At 43.3% G+C, this 22,031-nt stretch overlaps 1 protein-coding gene across 1 annotated transcript; it reads left to right on the top strand.

The window, feature by feature from the left end:
* Nucleotides 1-11,938: 11,938 nt before the first annotated feature.
* Nucleotides 11,939-18,886, top strand: LOC142008302 (large ribosomal subunit protein eL37-like). The gene is made up of 2 exons (XM_074985482.1): nt 11,939-12,073; nt 18,593-18,886. Exons 1-2 carry the CDS (start codon nt 11,939-11,941, stop codon nt 18,884-18,886), a joined length of 429 nt encoding a protein of 142 aa, XP_074841583.1.
* The last annotated feature ends 3,145 nt before the right edge of the window (nt 18,887-22,031 follow it).

The following is a 22,031-nucleotide window of genomic DNA, read 5'->3' as shown; positions in this document are numbered from 1 at the left end:
GACAGGACAGCTATCAAAACTGCAATCCAAATTTTGAATGTCCTGATGTCAAGGAAGCTGTTTGTTATTGCAGCTGCCAGTGGTACTGCTGGATTGCTGGAGCACAGGAAAACCTAATGCACATCGCTATTTTTGTCTGCACATGTCAGAGCTAAATGGGCAGCACAGGACATGCTGCAGCAACTGATGCTACAAACTAGTGATTCCCCCTCAATGGGAATCTTCAATGGGTTTGTGGCAGGCTCCAGTCCTACCTCTTTTCAAACAAACTGTTCAGAGACGTTCTTTAGGTAAGTTGACTGCACTGTATCTGACGCAGGGAGAACGTTGGCCAGGCTTACCAAAGGAAGACAGCAGAATTTATGAAAGGGGTGTGTGGGTCAGAAACTGCTTCAGAAGCTGAGTGGTGCTAAGCTTTGTGGCACTGACTCACCCTCTCACCCCAACCCCCAGAAATGTGAGGAAGGAAGGTGATACAAGAGCAAGCCCTGGCCATTGGAAGTCCTTTCTCTACACAGCAGGTTCGACATCAGCCACCTTTCGTCCCCTAGAGGAGGCAAATATCTCCCTGGATTAGGACCTGCTGCGGGCATTGTGCTAGTTGCTCCTTTTTTAGGGGCTCTGGGAATGAATTTTTCCCTCACCATCACACTCGCTTCAGTGGATAGAGATTTTTTCACATTCTCCACAGCGAGTGTTAGGAGGACACTTTCCGGTAAGAAGAAACGGTGATAGGCCATATTTTCCAATTCGTTCTGTAAGTGCCGGGCGATGTAGCATGCAGGCACTCTATAGGGGAGTCATCCAGTGACCAGATTAATGGCTTGGTAAAGGATTGAGAAAGGTTCTGGATATAGGAATAGTATGGAGAAGGTGGGGTTGGGGCAGTCTATGGCTGATATGGCAAGGAGCCACTCCCTCTGCCACTGTTCCTCAATTCTTATAGCTCATCTTCACCCTCCTATGAGGCGGAGGGGTGGATAATAAGTCCAAGCCATGGGTTGACTGGGGAACCTAGATGCAAAATGAAGGGGAGGCTGGTAGAAGCCCTGGATAGAGATTTGAATACATATGGATTTTCCCACACCGTACATTTTATCTGCTGGGCTGTCCCAATATCTATATAAGAAACTTATGACTTGATAAGTCCATATCAAGTGTCTCCTGTCCTCCTCTTGCTATCGCTGGACCGCACTCACATTTACATACAAATTTAAATTTGTACAAATTCCCTCCACCCCATTGCACTTCCTTCCTGCCCTTTTGTTCCTTCTAATTTAGCTTTTAAATCTATCCATCCTGTCTTCTATCCATCAGTTTGGCACAGTTCCCATACTTGGGTGTAAACAGGGCAACTCACTGCAGTTACAGTGATCAGAGTGCTGGATCAGCTGCTGTTGCCTAGCATTCCGTCGTAAGGGCATTTAAGCCAGGTTTACGTTTCTGGCATGAAACAGATTTAATAGGCCTGAAGATCTAACCTATGATATTTCAGATGCTCCGGGCTGCTAACAGAGTGTTAATGCTGCCTTTTTAATGTCAGCTGTGGTATTTTTCTCCACATTTTAGACATCAGAAGGCCAGTCCTGATAAGTTTAAAGACAATATGGTAAAATTTTGGTGCCTAAAGTTTTTGAGAAGATAAGCATATACAGCTCTCATTGAAAACAGTTGGATTTCATTACCTCTGAAGATCAGGCTACTTTTAGCTAGAAATCTAAGTTTACACCACCCAGTAAACAAATTATGGCCTGAGTGACTTACCCAAGTGTACAGCAGGTTAATCCAGGAAATGAAACCATGTTTCCTGATATCCGTTCCCAATGCCACCTTTGCTTTGACAGTTCGGAATTTTGGTGTATTATATTCTCCAGGTATAAAGTAGATTAGTTATATTTTGAATTCTGCCATGAAATGCTTTGGTGATTAGTACTCCTCCATGAGTAACAGTATAAATTAATTAAACCAGTTTTTCCTCCTTCTTGCTATGTTTGCTACTTGAAGACATATGTGTGTTCATAAAAATGTAAAATGTACAGACTTAAAATAAATGTAGGTAGTGATTGTTTTTTGTACCGGTACCTGCCAGTACTGAGTACTGGCACCTCAGCAGCCCCAGCTGTGTGATTGGCTGTGGGAGTGGGGCGGGGAGCCGGCTGAGCACTGGGGACTGAATATAGGGTACCTGGGATAAAGCCAATTTAAATTTTATACTTCAGAATGTTACTAAGGTCATAGATGAAGATCCCTAAATGTAAGAGTTTAGAGAATAATGGAATCACGGCCTGAGCTCATCACAGATGTATTTCTTTTGGTGGTCAGGGTTGTAATGTCTAGGTTTTGGCCAAGGAAAGTCTTTTTACCTTCATCCCTGAAGAACAAAAGGTACATAGTCGTACATACAAATGATGAAATTGAGCCAAGAATCTAACAACTGCTTTTGAATGAATGTATGCTAAAGCTTTGTGGTTCTTTAATGGTAATGCAATGTCATGGATGGAGCTGGAAAGAAATCCAAGTGACTCTGTGTTCTAGGAGCATATTTACTCTTTATTTCAATGGTCAGTTTTTAATGATTTTTAATTATTCAACATATTTGGAGATCCTAAATCAGACAGCCTATATGTGGAGCTAGTTTTAAGCACCAGTTATCTGGGGTGCTAACCATTCTCATTTTTCCATTGAAGTCGATGATATTGGAAGGAACCCACAAGAAAAGCTCATCATCTTACTGAATTGGTCTCCCATTATAGTACATTGGATTATTATATGTGGGGAAGGATTAAGACAAAGGGGAATTAATATTTTATTGGATTGATTTCATGAAGATAAATTTCAGAGCTTTTCAGATCTGTCTAAGGAGATAGGTTTGGCTAACTGTGAACTGTGACATTATTTATAGCCATGAAAAATGTTGTTTGACAGTTCAGTTTGGTAACCTGTTATAGAAGATGTCAGATTATTATTTGGGATTTAAAATATTATATTTTGTCCACATCATATAAATATGTTTGTGTACGTTTCAAACAGCTCATTTAGAGTGTCATTTCTTTTAAGATAATTTTAGTGAGAAATTGTAAGCAAACATTATTTAGAGAGGCAGTGGATGGCACTGTTGGATTACAATTATAAGGTAATAAAGATGCAAATTTTAAATTACAATATTTCAAAATAATGCACAAAATTTACTGGACATCTCTCAAAAGGCACAAATTGAAGTTAAGCCAGGTAAATTGTTGGGAATGTCACAGATGGAAATTGTTTGGGGAGATTTTTATTATAAAGCTTTTGGGAGGAAAAAGCTAAAGAGAGCACACCATCATTTTGATTACAATATTTTGATTACCCCAGAATTATTGATAATAAAGGCCTCGTTAGCTTGGAGGGATCCAGATGCCTGAAGGGAGACTTGGAGAATAGTTGGACTGGTGGCAGCAAAGAGTCGTACCGAGAGGCTGGAAAGACCTTACTGCTCTGGCTGAACCATATTGTTTGCATGTTTCTGCTAGATGACATTCAGTGAGAATGAGGAATTGAAGGTACTATGCCAACATTTAAAAGCCTGTCATGGACATATGCAGAACAGGTGGAATTCACCTCTATGCATAGCACATACTTATGCAATCCTTATGCTCTCCTTAGTCCTTTTGTCTTGTGAAAAAGCCCTCATATGACACTGTACAGGGGCAATCTTTACCATGACTGAATCTTCCTCCTTAGAAATGCTTCTCACTGATTGTTATCTGCAGTAATAGTTACAGCTAACCACATGACGTGCTATGGATTGAAATTTTCCCAGAGTTGGGAAGATGGAATTTCCGTTTTTTCTGGTAAAGAGAAGATGGCCTGGAGCATGTCACTTAACAAAATGGAAATTTGGGGGTGGGTATTATTGGGAGCACTATTCTGGGCTGGGTTTTTGGTGATAGTGTAAAAATACTTTGTGTTTTACCATGCCCTTAAAAATAAGCTGTGTATGTTGTCAGATCATGGCACTTTCTTTTTGTCCTCTATAGCTGTGTGTCATGAATCACGGATCAATGAAAAGGGCACAGGAGTCACAATCCCTTCTTTGCACCCAGTAAGAAGTAAGCTGCTACTAGCAGCTTGCTACCCCCACAATTCAATTGAGCTGGTTGGGTGTACTGCAAAAGTAGAGTCCAGGTTCTGCTCATTCACTGCATCTCTTCCCCACCCATCTGTACATGGCAAGGAAGTCCTAGCCGCACAACTTTTGCTTTGCACTCCCCACCCCCCCGCCCCACCCGCTGTAGAAATACAGGAAATTCCCACAGAGGACTGGCGACAAACGTGTCTTAATTCAGGTTTCCACTTAAAAGTTAGGTCAACACAGCTACGTCAGTTAGGGTATACAAAAACCACATCCCTAACCAAAATAGCTATGTCAGTCTAACTCATGGCATAGGCAAAGTTATGTCAACAGAAGAATGCTTCCGTCAGTGTAGGTAACTTTGCTGAGGAAGGTTGTGTTCCCACGCTGATAGAAAACACCCTTTTGGTGGTGTGGGCTATGTCTCTCGTTCAAGGGCACATTGACTTAGCTGCACTGACTGACTCCACCAGTCTCGTCTCCATAGCGTAGACTGGGATGGGCAATAATTTTTGATGGGGCCCACTTCAAAAATTTGGTAAGTGGTCAAGGTCCACACTCATCCATTATATTAAGGCAGAAGTGCAGGGTCTGGAATGGTGGTTGGGTGCAGAAGTAAGCTTGGGGTAGGTCATTGGGGTGTAGAAGGCAATGTGGGCTCTGGAATGGAGTTTGGGTGAAGGAGGGGGTCATGACCTAGGGGCAGGGAATTGGAGTGCAAGGGCCAGCAGGGGGCATGGGTATGGGTGCAGGAGTCCCTAGAGGACAGATGTAGGAGGGGATGCAGGATCTGGGAGGAGGTGCTGACCTGGATCAGGAGTGCAAGAGTTTGAGTTGTGACCTAGGGCAAGATGTGGTTGTGACCTGGAGCAGGAGACTGTGGTACAAGGTATGGGTAGAGGAGTGGAGGTGCAATGAGGGGAGGGGCAGAAGATGGGAGAAGGAGTGGGGTTGCAAGGCAGGCTCTGGCAGGAGGGAGGCACTTACTTTCGCGGCTCCCAGCCAGCAGCCTAGCAGATCCCTTAGGCAGGCTCCCTTCCTGACCTGCCTCTGCCCCTGCCCCAAATGCCTGCTTAGAGTGTCCCAGCTGTGGGGGCCATGTGCTTATCTGAGCACTGCCACAAGTGGGTGGATGGGTGGCAAGTGACTTTGCACGCTGCCCCAATCCTCAGCACAGCCTTGCAGCTTCCATTGGCTGGTTTCCAGGCAATGGGAGCTGCAAAATTATACTGGGCCCAGGGCAGTGTGCAAAACCCCTTCCCCTTCCCTCCTCGCTCACAGTGGTACTCTGAGAAGCACATGGCCCCTGCAGCCAGGCTGCTCTGAGCAGTGTGTGGGGATGGGCAGGCATGGAGGTAACCTGAGGCTCCTGCTGGGCCCTGGGGGACAGGATCCAGTGGCTTGGTGAGACGGATTCCTCCTGTGTGCCATATTTTGCTCACCCTTGGTGTAGACAAAACCTTTTTTCCCTTCATACCTCTGTGCATTGCCAGGCCACAATCTGGGGTTAAATAAATAAAGCAGATTAGAAATGTGCTATTTAAGCTGAGTGACGAGTGATCGCTTGCTGGGATTCCAATAAAGAGCAGACAAAATCATTCTGTTTGGGTACCCAAGTAAGGCTGCCCCAAAGGGGGTTGTTTGAGGTGGGAGGAGATGGAACTTTGGCACCACAAGAAGAAGAGGAAAGAACTAGAAGGGGAAAAAAAGTAATGAGGAGAGAAGATGGGGTGGCAGTGATGATCTGGAGGAAAATGCCTGTTGAACTAGCCATGACAGGAAACTTCTTCTGGCAGTAGTCTGAAGTAGGGGAAGGAAGCCAGAGGTTCAGCTGTGGTCCAGAGAGCTTGGGATGGGGGAGAGGGAGGGAGAGAGAACAGACATAGAGAAGAGAGGTCAGATGATTGGTAGCACATTTACTGCACCTCCCATCTAGCTCCTGTTCTTTTCACAGCAGAGTATTAGCATGACAGCATCGGTGAAATGGAATCCTGTGCAGTGTGTTGGAGAGAGGAGAGTGGAGAGGCTAACCCAAACAGATGTCGAATGGGAGCAGGGTTACACATACAAAATAATATTCTTCCTTTCTTTCTTTCAAAATATTCGAACATGTGATGAAGGAAATCAGATATTGGGGGTTGGGGGAGTAGAGAATGAAGAGGAAAAGAAAGTACAGAGGCTCTAAGGTGATGTTGAAGCAGGGATCAGGCCAGCTCTCCCCTTTAACTTCATACAGCAGTGAAACTAGCTATATATAGTTAAGAAATGCTAACATATGGCACTCATATAGCATATGGCACTAAAAATAGTTAAGAAACACACTTGTCTTGCAGCCAAATGCTGCCCTCAATTGCATGGGTGTAAGTGAGGATAGGCTTTATTTAATACAAGAATAGTTTTCAGGCTGTTCTGAAGGTACAAAAAATTAAAGGAGGCTTCTTCGTGTTCTCTCTTGTTATTCCTCTGACCCTCTCTCCTATTTCTTCCAAACCTGTGTCACTCTTAGGTAAGCACTCAAATAAGCAGAGTTGGGTGGGACAGTAATACCAAAAGATTTTTTTCCCACTAAACTTTGCCTGGCTTTGAGTTCATAATCAGCCGGATTCAAGGCCCATTAATATTAAGGGAAAGTCAATTCACAAGGGCTAGGTCTACATTAGCCCCAAACTTCGAAATGGTCATCCAAATGGCCATTTCAAAGTTTACTAATGAAGCGCTGAAATGCATATTCAGCGCTTCATTAGCATGCGGGCTGCTGCGGCACTTCGAAATTGACACGCCTCGCTGCCGCGCAGCTCGTCCCGACGGGGCTCCTTTTCTAAAGGACCCCGCCTACTTCAAAGTGCCCTTATTCCCAGCAGCTCATGGGAATAAGGGCACTTCGATGTAGGCAGGGTCCTTTAGAAAAGGAGCCCCATCAGGACGAGCTGCGCAGCGGCGAGCCGCGTCAATTTCGAAGTACCGCGGCCTCCCGCATGCTAATGAAGTGCTGAATATGCATTTCAGCGCTTCATTAGTAAACTTTGAAATGGCCATTTGCGTGGCCATTTCGAAGTTTGGGGCTAGTGTAGACACGGCCAGGACGTTCTTAGGGTCCAATATGTCTGTACAATTGGAGCATAGTTGCAGCTGTATCAGGTCTGGGATATAAAAGAGAAAAGGCAAAGAAGAGCTTTTTGTTGCTTAAAAGCATGTGTCTTTCACTGACAGAAGTTGGGCCAATAAAAGATATTACCTCCTCAACCCTGTCCCCATAAACTGAAGCAATTTTACTTAAAAAAAGTAAAACGTGCTTTTCTCTATCTGGAGGTTGAAGAGTGGAAAAATACCAATTCTTCCTCCAAAAGTCACACTGTCATAAAAGGGGAAGATACTCCTCTCCTCAGAAATTACCTAGGTCATAGAATTCAGCACAAGAATGAATGCTGGAAAATCCCAGGTTCTATCTGTTTCCAACTCTTCCAGTGACTGAGCGTCATAATAATTAGCATGTGTACAAAACCTAGCGATTGTCCTTCTGGAGTAGTTGAACAGACCATATGGCTAGTTTCATAAGGCTAATGCCAAAGGAAAATACCACTCTCTCCCCACATTTCTAATGTACACTATCTGAAGTTAACAGCAACGAAGGGTCCTGTGGCACCTTCTAGACTAACAGAAAAGTTTTGAGCATGAGCTGTCATGAGCACAGACTCACTTCATCAGATGCTGGTCTTGGAAATCTGCAGAGCCAGATTTAAATAAATAAATAAATAAGCCAGAGCAAGGGTGGGGATAACAAGATTAGCTCAGTCAGCAGGGGTGAGGCTTACTACCAGCAGTTGATCTGGAGGTGTGAACACTAAGGGAGGGGAAGCTGCTTCTGTATTTAGCCAGCCGTTCACCGTCTTTGTTTAAGCCTGAGCTGAGGGCGTCGAATTTGCAGATGAATTGTAGCTCAGAAATTTCTCTTTGGAGTCTGGTCTTGAAATTTCTTTGCTGTAGGATAGCTACTTTTAAGTCTGCTACGGTGTGGCCTGGGAGATTGAAGTGCTCTCCTATGGGTTTTTGTATATTGCCATTTCTGATGTCTGATTTGTGTGCGTTTATTCTTTTATGTAGAGACTGTCCAGTTTGTCCGATGTATATAGCAGAGGGGCATTGCTGGCACATGATGGCATAAATTACATTGGGAGATGTGCAGCTGAATGAACCCACGATGGTGTGGCTGATCAGGTTAGGTCCTGTAATGGTGTTGCTGGTGTAGATATTTGGGCAGAGCTGGCAACGAGGTTTGTTGCATGGATGGGTCCCTGAGTTAGAGTGACTGTGGTGCGGTGTATAGTTGCTGGTTAGGATTTGCTTCAGGTTGGCAGGCTGTCTGTGGGCAAGGACTGGTCTGCCTCTAAAGGCACTTTCACAGGCCTTGGGAGGCAGACCAGTCCTTGCCCACAGACAACCTACCAACCTGAAGCAAATCCTAACCAGCAACTATACACCGCACCACAGTCACTCTAACTCAGGGACCCATCCATGCAACAAACCTCGTTGCCAGCTCTGCCCACATATCTACACCAGCAACACCATTACAGGACCTAACCTGATCAGCCACACCACCGTGGGTTCGTTCAGTTGCACATCTCCCAATGTAATTTATGCCGTCATGTGCCAGCAATGCCCCTCTGCTATATACATCGGACAAACTGGACAGTCTCTACATAAAAGAATAAACGCACACAAATCAGACATCAGAAATGGCAATATACAAAAACCCATAGGAGAGTACTTCAATCTCCCAGGCCACACCGTAGCAGACTTAAAAGTAGCTATCCTACAGCAAAGAAATTTCAGGACCGGACTCCAAAGAGAAATTTCTGAGCTACAATTCATCTGCAAATTCGACGCCCTCAGCTCAGGCTTAAACAAAGACGGCGAACGGCAGGCTAAATACAGAAGCAGCTTCCCCTCCCTTGGTGTTCACACCTCCAGATCAACTGCTGGTAGTAAGCCTCACCCCTGCTGACTGAGCTAACCTTGTTATCCCCACCCTTGCTCTGGCTTATTTATTTATTTATTTAAATCTGGCCCTGCAGATTTCCAAGACCAGCGCCTGATGAAGTGAGTCTGTGCTCACGACAGCTCATGCTCAAAACTTTTCTGTTAGTCTAGAAGGTGCCACAGGAACCTTCGTTGCTGTTACAGATCCAGACTAACACGGTTACCCCTCCGATACTATGTAAAGTTATTGTTTCATATTTACAGGAGTGCCTAGAAGTCCCGGCTAGGACTGGGGTTCATTGTCCTTGGAGCTGTAGATAAACATAGTAAGTGAAGTTCCAAAAACTTATGATTTAAATGGATGAGAGACAAACAGTAAGGGAAGGCCATAGTATTAGCCTTCTAAGTGAAAAGGCCAGTTTGACAGCCTTTAGGACAGTGGTTCCCAAACTTTTTGGCATCATGCCCCGCTTTTGATTTTTGAGAAACCCTCACACCCCCCACCTCTTCTTTACCATCATTTAACCCCCGCATTTTAACAAAAAATTCAATTTGTAATTTAAAATAAACACTCAAACTTGATATAAAAATGTTATTTAAAATTAAAAAGAGCACAAATAATTTTTCTTGGTCCCTGGTGGGTGCGTGGTGCAGCCCCAGCTGGCCGGGTGCCTGAGCCCTGTGCCAGCTGCCAGAGCTGTTGATGCAAGCCGCCCATCCACCTGAGATCTGCACTGCCAGAGCCGCCCACTCGAGCTGCCTGCCTGCCCCCTGCCTGAGCCCTGCACTGCTGAGACCAGCTGCCTGACCACCAGCCACCTGCCCCAGCCATGTGCCAGCTGCCTGAGCCTCACACTACTGAGCAAGCTCCCTGCCCACTAGCCCAAGCTGCCCCAGGGCCAGCCACCCACCTGCCACCCTGAGCGGCCCAAGCCACACAAGCTGAGCAACCACACACCTCAGCCCCTCCCCTCCCACAAAGGCAGGCACCACTAGCCCCCTGCTCATACCCCATCCCCAGCCCTCCACCTAACCCCATCCCCCTCCTCCTCTCCCTCCTGTTCCAACCCACAATCAATCACCTTTTCAGGAGGCAGCTAGCTCCATATGGGTCTTCGCCAGCTGCCTCATTCTTATAGAGGCTGCACTGGGTCATCCATGTAAAATGGCAGGGGCTGAAAGCCAGAAGCAAAGGCTGGGTCTTTCTTCAGGTGGGGAGAATGAAGGGGGGGTCACCTCAACCCCCCCCCAAGAATTTCTTCATGCCCCCCTAGGGAGGCACATCCCCCGGTTTGGGAAATCATGCTTTAGGAAGTAGTGCAAAACTTTCCTCATTGAGAACCCAGATTGGTATTTGCTGTAACTACCACCCATCTATCCCATTAAGCAGAAACATCAATGGAATAAAACCTACTCTGAATGAACGACAGCACTGATTTGGTTGACTTAATATACACTCTTAACATGCACATGCACCATACATCATTTGACAGCTTATTATGTCTACTTTAGAATGAGGTATGGTGTGAAATTGTCAAGTGGTGTCTTTACCATAGAAACGAGGAAAAGCAATGACACCAACACATAAAAATGACCACTTCCTTCATTTCTGTTTAATGACGCTATGTATTATTTCAAGATGTAAAACTGGATTTCTTTGTAAACTCAAAGCATCACAACAATGACCAAAAGGGTAAAACAAAATTGTAATGACACATTTGCACAAGTATCATTGAAAGGTAATAGTGCTGATGACATTTCTAGCCAACTTCATTATCACCATGTTCATTGTTATGATCTTTGTTGAGACTGTGCGCCTTCATTGCCTTGACATACAGCTCTGTGCAGGAAAGATTGCTCTAACTTTAGACACAGTTGAGTGTGTTGCAAACTCTACTGGGGCAGGCACAACATGAGGTCTTGCTTTGATAAGGTGAGCTTTGAAAAATCCTTTTGGGACCTGCCTGAAATACTGAGCAGCCAATTAATTGAATGTGTGGAATTTATCCCTAGCCACCACCTGTAGAAAGCCAAAGCATCTGCGATATATGCTGTTCTCTTTCTGTTGCATGCTCTTAGCTTATGGATTAATTTGATCTGGTTTTCCAGCTGGTGCCCTAATTCAGCTTTGTGTATTCTTCTCATTGTTCAGTCAGCATGGAAGACAGACATAGCCCCATGTCCTATGAATGATTAAGAGCAGTTGACATCAGAACCTCAGCTGTCCATCTTGCTAAAGACAAAGAAACAGTTGCTAGACTAATTGCTGCTCAGAATGTCCCTCCCTGGCTAGACTTCAATTTTGGTCTTCATGGCCAGTCAGCAAATATCCTGATGCCAGAATTCATGACTGGGATAAGAAACTAAATGTCCCTTCAGAATCACCTGCATGTCCCCCAGATGTCTCCATTTGTTCTACATCAATGTTTGCTATTTTCAGTAGAGGATCTTGTACACCTGATGTAACATGTAGTCTAGTAGTTTAAAGCTTAGGATGCAGCCTTAGCACTTTAGATACCACTGTACACAGTTGTGTATCATGAAAACCTAGTAATTGTCCTTCTGGAGTAGTTGAATAGACCATATGGCTAGTTTCATATGACTAATGCCAAAGGAAAATACCACTCTCTCCTCACATTTCTAATGTACAGTATCTAATTATATTATTTATATAAAAACATCACCAGGACAAATGTTTTCTTATTTACAGTTGATGATCAATTTATCCCCTGAAGCAGCTATTCTTTGTCCTTCAAGAGAGTTGGGTTTATAGAAGACTAACTCACAAACAAGCGCCAGCATGTAAGGTTCATTGTCACAGGTACTTCCACTGTCTGTAAGAGGTCAAACATGATAGGACGCGTGGAACATCCAGAGCCTGGTTTGTATAAAAATCACATCACTGAACAGGTGGAAGGCCACCACGTCCTGTTTCTCCTTGCAAGCCATCTCTTCATGTTCACAAGCACTGCATACCACCCTAAGGTAGAGGCATAACCACCTTGTACATTATCTTCCACAACTGTGTGTGATTTCAGAGGCTGTAGCAGGCTCTTCATGTTCTTGGACATTGCTGTTCTTTTTTAGGCTTAGGAGCTTCCTGACTTGCTAATGCAGCAGTTTCTCAAACAACCTGATTAAATGTTATATACCTATCACTCATTCTAGCCCTACAAAACTTGTATTGCTTTCCTGCTCCTGTCGTATTGGTTATCTTTGTAGGTTTCACATAGATTTTATGTGCATGAGCCTACACACAAGATGACCTGAAAAGCTATGCCATTCAAAGCACTTAGTGATTTGTGTATTAGTCACTTGACTTTCTAAAAATTATACATGTGCCAGTTGTTTGGAGAGATAGCGGGGTGCTGTTCTGCTTTCTGTACTTTCTCCTTTATAAATCTTAGTCACTTCTTAGTCAGACCACCCCCAAATGAAGAATTCTGCCCCCAGACTTCTCATCTGTGCTTTATGCAACCTCCAGAGTAAGCATGTTTCGTTTATGCACCTTACAGCTCTTCATTAGTCAGAATGTTCTGATAAATCACATCTTTGCTCCTTTCTCCAGAGTAATGAAAGGAGTGGGGAGAAGTGCACCATCCCTCTCTAGTAACAAGGCTCAGGAGCAAAAATGCACATGCTAGATTTCTTCTTACGGTGAGGTGAAGAAATCAGAGACGGTTTTGTTTGTTGAGAAGCCTTTTGGAATGGGAGTTGAGTGCCTAACTGCTCTGTACTTCAGGAAATTTCCTTTATATTACACAGAAGGTTCTGGCCTCTCTCATTCCCAAAAATTATGCCTCAAACTGCCTCCTTTTCTTCTAGGTTCCAGTCCTTTTTCTCTGTCTCTCACTTTGCACTTGTTCTTCTCTTAAGAATTCTATCCCCCTTTTCCCACTGTTTCATCTTTTCAACTCCTTTTCCTTCCTCTGCTTATTCTCTCATTTGCAAGCCTCCCACTCTGCCCAGTACATCACAGAAGAGCCCCCCTCATACACACCCCAGCACAGAGCATTCCCAACTTGCATCTTCCTGCAGCCACAACTACACACTCATGGTGCCACACTACACCATAGTTATTTGTTCATTTTGGTGTCCTGATGTCAGAACTGCTGTTGGTTTTACGCTATTATCCTCTTCCTCTGGCTTTGTTTGCAAGACCGTTACAGCAATTGCATGGAAGAAAGGGAAAGAAACATGCTTCCTCTCTGACAATTCCAAAGTGGCTTTTCAGTTCAAGGAGATGGAGAAAAATATTCTATTCCTTTAGTAATCTTCAGTCTTTACATAACATTTGCTAAAATTAAATTAATCCATATTATGACTAGTCCCCTCTCATGCTTTCCTGATCACAGCATAGGATTTTTCCCCGGGTATGATTGATTTATAGTCCCTGGTGAACATAACGGAATGTCATTAATGAAGCTGTCAGTCATTGTAGTGAATTCTTCTAATTCACTCAAACAGTAGAATGAAGAAGAAAAAAAAGAATTTATGATCTTCCTGTATCATAGAATCATAGAATTCTAGGGCTAGAAGGGACCTCAGGAGGTCATCTAGTCCAGCCCCCTGCCTAAAGTAGGATCAAGACCATCTATGTCTTGCCAGCTGTGACTATGTCAAGCCAGGACTTTAAAACCTCTAGGGATGGAGAGTCCATCACCTGTCTTCGTAAAGCATTCCAGTGCTTCACCACCTTCTTGGTGAAATAGATTTTCCTAATTTCCAACCTACACCTCTCCCTCTGTTACTTCAGACCATTGCTCATCATTAAAAATTATAAATCTATTTGTTTAAATGGCCTGGGGCAGCCCTGTCTGCTTTGCTTGTGGATGCCTGTTTTGTTGAGAGAGCAATTTGGTAGTCCGACTGCTCTGTCGACAGAGTGGACCCCTCTTCCAAGTGGGGTCATAGAATTTAAGGCCAGAAGGGACCACCTGATGTCTAGTCTGATCAAGCATCCACACACAAAATCCAACAACCAAAAATTAGACCAAAGTATTAGAACCCTCAGGAGATAAAAACTATTCTGTGCCAGTGCCATAGGCCATAGGAAGGACCAAAGTGCACCAGTGCCTGAAGCCTCTATGATGGCAGGGAAGTTAAATGAGATACACCTAGATCAGCCGGCAAGTGACCTGCACCCATATATTGCAGAGGACAGCAAACACCTCCAACCCAGGTAAAGAGACTTGCCACTCCAGCTTGAACCGAGACCCAGCCAGCTGCGGGAACGAAAATGATCAATGTAACCTCAGAGCACTACACCTCCCCATCCAATGACCCATCTCTAGCTGTGCATATTCCTGATGCTTCAGACAAAGGAGGCACACATACGCAGTGGGAAATATCAGGAGGGAAATCCCTTCCTGACCCTTGCAGGTGGCTGGCTGAAATTCTGAGGCATGAACTTTGACTACGATAAGCCATAAGTTGGAAATGAGCCACAGAGCTGCTGAGTGCTGCCATCATAACCACCACCATGATTCATGCTAAGCAGCAGAGCTTTTCTATCTTCTTGTCCTGCCACATGTTATTTAGGGACTGATTTGGTACACTATTTCAGCATGTACCTAGCCTTAAGCATTTGGGACTGCTCACATACTTGCAAATTAGATGTGTACTCAAATATCAAGGTCTTGGAGCCCAGTTCAGCCAAGCACTTACGCGCATGCTTAAGTGCAAGCACGTTCATAAATCCATCTCAGTTCAGGAAAGCCCTTAAATATGTGATTAACTTCAAATGTGTTCTTATGTCCCACCGACTTTAAGGCTTAACACTAAGCCTGAAATTAAATGCTTTGCTAAAATGGGGCCTTAATTACTAGTTATGTGACCAATCTTTGCTTCATGGCCCCACCAGAAAGAAATGCCACCCTCAAAAAAATCAGCCCTCCACCAAAGCAGGATGGGTTTGACAGCATTCTTGGAAGAGCAAGAGAGACCACATCTCTGGCAGAGTGAGAGAGAGAGAGAGAGAGAGAGGGTTAAAAATAGCGGCTATTGAAAGCTGCTTGAGGGTTTGGAATGTACAAGTGCCGCGGGAGGTGTATGAGAAGGTACAGCGCAGATGAAGCAGTCAAAAGTGTTTGATAAATGCAGTTTACCATGCAGTTTTTGTAGTTTATCACATATATAATCCCCCCCACATATGTGACATATATAACAAGCGGAGAGCTCTGAGGCAGACATCAGCCAGCAACAGCCTACGATGCTGAAAACAACATTTCCACCCACCATGTAAAAGAAAGTGGGTGTACATGGTGGGAGAGAGAACTATATACGTCTAAAAAACAAACAGAGAAGGTTATGAATCAAAAGTGCACAGTTAAGTATTTGTATCACCGACTTCTTCATTTTCAGCCTCAAGCAAGTTGTTGGGGATACAGTTACTCAGAGTTGTGCCCACCATTTAATTATCATTACAAAAATACAGACACAAATTGCTCTGCTGAAAAGTATGCCACTCTTTGGAAACTTCAGCCAAACGTCTACTGAAATTACCCCATGGCTGCATTGCATAATACAGTGCTTTCTTCCATCGTGAATGTCTCCAGAATTAACATCTGGAGATTCATTTCCCAATAGTTCAGCCCTCATTTTACACCTCCCAGTAAAATGTTACTCCCCTCATCTCTGCTCCTGTGGTCAGTGGAAAATGTTTTTTCCTCATAGGGTCAAAGAAATATGAAATAACACAATACAAATCTGAATTTTGGGAAATATTTTTAATATAAATTTCACCTGGCTTCCCGCCACTGCCATTCTGCCCACAGCTCTTATATGCAGTATGTTCTACAGCCTGGTAAAAGCACAAACCAATATCAAGAGAAGATCTGCAAAACTAACTTTATTTTAATTGAAAATCCCTTGACAAATTGGAACCCTAGCACATTGAGAGCTAAGCAAAATTTATGGAAAGGAAACCACGCTCAGTGAGTTGACAAAAGCCAATTTTTATATATTGTATTGCACAGCAAGGGATTTGCTACAATATATGCATGAAATACCAGTTAAATTCTGTGTTCTAATAGAGCTTCACAGTCACAGCAGCACGCTATGGAACTCCGTACTACCCTTATCATTTTTGTAAAATCTTTCCCGTTCATAAGTCCACATGTTGCTGAGCACTCTGGCCCCGATCTACTAATGCTTTCAAGCAGGTGCCAAACTTTAAGTATATATGATGTCCCACAGATATTAACACCATTATTCCAACTTACATTTATGTAGTTAAGTGCTTTGATGGACTAGGACTGGAGTACCCCACACTTTGCAGGATCCAGCCTGACAGCAAATACCATTGCAGAGATGTTGGTTTTGTACGTGGTGTTGATACTAGCTACTGCTTTGGATGTACTTAAGATAACACAAATTTCTCTCTTACAATGAACACTAAAAGAAGAAGTAGAAAAAAGCCTGCATTTCCAGAATACCAAATGGCACGCATTTCTGAGTAGCAGAAAACATGGATCAAGTATTAAAATAAATTCTTAGCATCATAGTGGCATGTGGTGATGGCATGCAGAAGATACAAAAAGGCAGATTTTGCTTGCCGTGTACAAGCACTTGTGATTTATATTGCTGTACGCAATCACAGAGTACAACAAGGAAAAAGATAAACAAACAAATAAACAAAAGAATGAAGTAGACTAAATATACAGCAATATATACAAAAGGAGAAATTGATGTGAACAGCTTGGATCTTGCCAACATTTCCACACCTAAACCTGGTTGGTTGCTTTCAGAGCCAGAGCACTATACTGCCCTGGCTCCATCCTATGAGCATGTGTTTATATATAACTCCCCTCTCCAGAATGCCTGAGCACCTCTCACACAAAATGAATGTATTTTCACAACTCCTGCTTGGGGTGGAGAAATTTTATTAGCCCCATTTTACAGCTTGGGCAGTCAGGCTTAATCTGGTTTTGAAGGGTATTCACCCTTCACCACTCCCATTTAACTGCAGTTGTGAAAATCAGGAAGTGAGAGCTAGATTTTCAAATGTATTAAGCTGCTGTTAAAAATCTGCCCCCAAATGACTGTCACAGTAACACAGAAAGTCCTGAGCATATCACTTCTCCTGATTTGCAGCCCGTTGCCCCAATGGTGATACTATTGTTCTACCCTCTAATTAACATTCTCATGGGGGGGGGGGGCTTATTCCATAAATGGTGTGTCCTCCATTTGTAACTTATTTTACAACCAAACACTGCTCCTGGTGTAGAAGACAGCTAGAACCAGGTATGCTTTAAAACCAACTGCATAAGAAAGGAACAGAAGCAGAAATAAACATAAATGGAAAACTTGAGGGAAGGATACACATCTTTTGTTGTGCCTGATCTCTCTCTCTGTAAACGGAAGAAGAAACACAGTAGCGTGCTCAAAGCAGCAGCCATATTCTTTGCCATGTCCTTCTTTATAAAAAATAAAATAAAAGAAGCAGGGCAGACTTCATATAGCTCAGCTACTTGGCATAGCCTGATATACATAGCACCTGGTTGATCCTATAGAGGTGCCAAAAACAGAGGGTATTTAAAATTCTCAGTCAGCCTGGATATATTGACCACACTAATCATCTCCTTGTGTCTTTGACCACCTTTGACAATTTTGGGAACACTTGAATTCCTGTTATGTTTATAAAAGTATACCGCCAGCGCCATTCCTTATTAATAGTTTTAAAATCTTATCTGATTAGCCATGGGAGTTCTCATTACCTACATCAATGCCTAATTTGTTATGCATGTGATTAGTTGTTTTTTTATAACTGCATTTCCTTCCTTCCCATCAAATGTAATCATGGAAATGGGCTATTTCCTACCTTACTGTTTACAGCTGCTGTGACAAAGAGAACTTATCAGAAAGAGCTTGTTCCTGTATAGGGTAAAAAAAGCTGTTATTAAGTTGGTCCTTTGAACCTACTTTACTGAGGTGCATGCAATCTTATTTTCATGGAGGTTAGCATCCTTAGCATCCAGGGTGCTGCTTTTCCTCTGAGCAGCAGAAGTGCCAGTCCTGTGTGTACAATGTCAGCCCCTTATCAAACCATTTCTCCCACACCCCTCAAGAGCTGAAACCACTTGTAAACCCAGAAACTTTGATGGCTGCAGCTCTGGAAGAGTGAGTTGGATGCTCTTCTGTATAGTAACTGGTGGGTAGGGTTGGCGTATCCCTCGAGCAATTCCTGAGTGCCATTGGAGGAACTCTGTCTTGCCTAGTAATATAACCAAGTTTTAAAGACAAGAAGTGAATGAGCTACATAGTAAGGGAAATTTGAAGTAAGTTTTGCTTCCTGTGTATGAAAGCTGAGCAGTTTAATGCTCTTATATGACATGGGAGTTGGTGCAAAAGCTCCCAGAGAATAATTGTGTTGTAACTTTTGGGTTTTATGTTTACAAAGTCACTGGAAACCAAGTAAAGAATCTGAAAAGTTTCTGTTGAGCTCCCACGCCACTTCATTCCTGGCCCAGGTTGTTGTTATATATATTTACTAAATGCTTGTAGACGACGAAGGGAACATTGCCATTCGGCAAGCGCCGCAATAAGACCCACACTTTGTGCCGTCTCTGTGGATCCAAGGCATGCCATCTCCAGAAGTCTACCTGTGGGAAATGCGGGTACCCTGCTAAGCGCAAGAGAAAGTATAACTGGAGTGCCAAGGCTAAAAGACGCAACACCACTGGTACTGGTTGTAAGAGGCACCTGAAAAATGTCTACTGTCAAGTCTGGACTGGATTCCGTGAAGGAACAACACCTAAGCCCAAGAGAGCTACTGTTGCATCATCCAGCTCATCTTAAGGACTCCTAATCTATACAAGTTTGCTTTTGAAGCTGAACCCATTATTAATTCAAGACTAATTTACTGAAACTTAATACATTTAAGACTAGATTGGGAAAGGAAAGACAACTTAATTGAAATGCAAGAATGCTTCTCACTTATCCGGGACCAGTCCTATATGTACTGCATTGGCAGCGTAGAGAAGAAAAATGGTGTTTTTCCCATTAGTCAGAAAAGCAGATTTATTCTCTCTACTCTCTCCTCTTTGACTTTGCCATATGAGTTCTACTCCCCTTTGCTATGATCGACTCAAAGAGCTCAACATTTTAGCGTAACCAAAAGAAGGCTGAGGGGAGAGATGACTGCTCTCTATAAAACATCAAACGATATATACCAGTGAGGGAAAGGAGCTATTTAAGTGTCATTGTGGACACTGGAACAAATGGATGTAAACTGTTTAGGAAGAAGTTTAGGCTTGAAATTATACAGAGGTTTCTAGCCACCAGAGGACTGAAGCTCTGGCACAGCCTTCCAAGAGGAGCGGCGAGGGCCAAAAACTCTAACTGATTTCATGAGCTTGATAAATTTATGGAAGGGATGGCATTATGAGACTGCCTACAACTGCACGTAGCCCACATACGACTGCTGGCAGCCATTATCTTTTACTGAGAACTAAGTTTTTTGTGAAGGAACATTTTTGTTTTGATTCCTTGGAAATAGAAACAAATGACAACTTTTTCACGCAGCTAGTTTTTCATTTTCTAGCCAACTCTAAAACACACACTCAGGAGACTGGGAAGCTTGGTCAAGTTCATTATTTCACTGCAAACAGAAAGCCACATGCATGAGAGGGAAACATTATTGCCATGTGATTTTAATATTGTTTTTCAACTCCAAATGAGGCTCTGATCTTCTGGGAAAAGCTGGTGATTGCTGCAAACAATACTTTGAAGATATGCTATGCTTAGAGGCTTCTGCCATGCTAAAGCATTAGCCTTTCAGTTCAAGAGATCTGGGTTCAAATGTGCGGCTCAGTACTAATGACGGTAGTGCTGCATGACAGGAGAGCGCACCATTCAGAATCTGGGTGGAACGCTGCCACTGGCACTGCTGAAGCACCAAGGAGAGGGGGTAGTTCTCCATGCATGCTTGGTGGGATCTGGAGAGAATCAGGGGGATAGCAGGCACACATTATGCTGCCTAGTCCTCCGTGTCCTACATCAGGTGTAGTCATTTAAGCCAGTTACCCCTTCAGTCTGGGCATGTTTTATATTCACTGTGCACTGGTTTAAATGACTGTCCAAGATGCTGAACACTGGTGCTCTGGCCCTTCCTCTTTCTGCCTCAGGCGTAAGGAAACTAGTTAGGCCTGCAGCTAGCCCATTTACTCCCAGAACCCAAGTTACGTGGGCTGAGCACCTCTGAATACCACTGCTTATATCTTCCCACGACCCTGTTAGCACAGCTCAGAAGAGCCAAGGAGCAATCTGGCCTCCCTGCGTTTTCATCACCTAATTGAAAAGAGTTCAGTCTGAGATCTCTTCCTGATTCTAACCACACATTTGTCAGTCAGCAAAGCTACTAGGTAATTGGGAACGATGTGGAGAGAAGAGCCTTGACCCAGGACAGGGTGTTACAGACTGGGATTGAAGAACACTGGCAGAGCTGAATGGAGGAGCTAGCACATTGTCTGCTTACACTGTGATGCTTGTAGCTAATAGGACCCACCCTTCATTTTCCACAGGATCAGATTCACACGAAAGGAGAAAAAAATTGGCAAGTACTATATATCTGGGCCTAGACATTGCTATGAATCCTTCATTTTAGTCCCCTGCCTCTTCAAAAACAATAAGGAAATTTTATATGGAATACTGTCAACCTGTGTTTCCTGTAGGCTTTGAAATGAGTTTAGTGTGAATGGAAAATCTTCCTCATCTCTGATTGTTTCAAGGATGTTCGTTTGGACAACAAAATGACATATGCAATATGTTACCAAGATACTTGATCAAAAGTACTTCATGGACAATGGATTGTACATGCATTATATACACTAGTTAACTATGTGGCCAAGCTACACACCATAAAAATGTATTGCATGAAATTGGAAATCCTTTAACCAAAATACATAATCTGAAATAGTCACATTAAAGCTGTTTCTACACGAGCCCTTTCCTTTTGGAAGGGGCATGTTAATGAGCGAGTTCAAAAGATTCTAATGAGGTGCTTCCATGAATATGCAGTGCCTCATTAGCATAATGGCAGCTGCAGCAATTCAAAAGTGCCACTTATGAATCACGCAACGCCTGTGTAGATGAGGGCCTTTCGAAAGGACCCCCCCAGTCTTCAAAAGCCCCTTCTTCCTATCTGGTGTTAAGAAGAAGGGGCTTTTGAAGAGTGAGGGGGTCCTTTTGAAAGGCCCCCATCTAAACAGGCAGTGCGCAATTTGAAAGCGGCACTTTTGAATTGCCACGGCTGCCATTATGCTAATGAGGCACTGCATATTCATGGCAGCACCTCATTAGCATCTTTCGAACTCGCTCATTAACGTGCCCCTTCCGCAAGGAAGGGGTTTATGTAGACACAGTTTAAGTGTTTTAGAATGCATTTAACTGTGTTTAGTAGATTCCAGTTAAAAAATGGATCTAAGAGGGTGATTAATATTGAATGATTTATTCACCACATGTGAGTACATTTTCTGTCTACAATATGCCCGTGACATGAAAGTGTTGCATATTCAAATAAACCAAAAACCAAAAGGCCAAACAAACTAAAAAAAAAAAAAACTGACCAAACGATAAAAATCAACAAACAAACAAAAAACCCACTCTCATAACAACAACGAAAGCATCTTGATACTTACACAGTACTTTCTATACTCAGTACACTGGATAAATGTTAATTAAGCCTCACAACATCACTGTTGTGGGGATTTTTTTTGCATATTGTAATACCAGCTGAGACTGTATCCTAGTGTGCCAGGCAGAGTAAATTCATGCAGGGAGACAGTCTCTGCTGTGACAAATATATAATATACATAGGCAAGGCAGACGAAGGTTTGGTGACAGGAAAAATGACATTTATGATCTAGACAAAACAGAAAAGCAGTCCTGTAGCACTTTAAAATCTAACAAAATGATTTATTAGGTGATGAGCTTTCGTGGGACA

The sequence above is a fragment of the Carettochelys insculpta genome, chromosome 2, assembly GCF_033958435.1.
Source record: "Carettochelys insculpta isolate YL-2023 chromosome 2, ASM3395843v1, whole genome shotgun sequence".
Classification (NCBI taxonomy): domain Eukaryota; kingdom Metazoa; phylum Chordata; order Testudines; family Carettochelyidae; genus Carettochelys; species Carettochelys insculpta.
This window is presented reverse-complemented; position numbering and strand designations above follow the sequence as displayed.

Coding starts and splice junctions, on each gene's coding strand:
- LOC142008302 (XM_074985482.1), top strand. CDS start 11,939: ATGATAGGACGCGTGGAACATCCAGAGCCTGGTTTGTATAAAAATCAC. Junction 12,074..18,592: donor GCACTGCATACCACCCTAAG/GTAGAGGCATAA, acceptor AAATGCTTGTAG/ACGACGAAGGGAACATTGCC.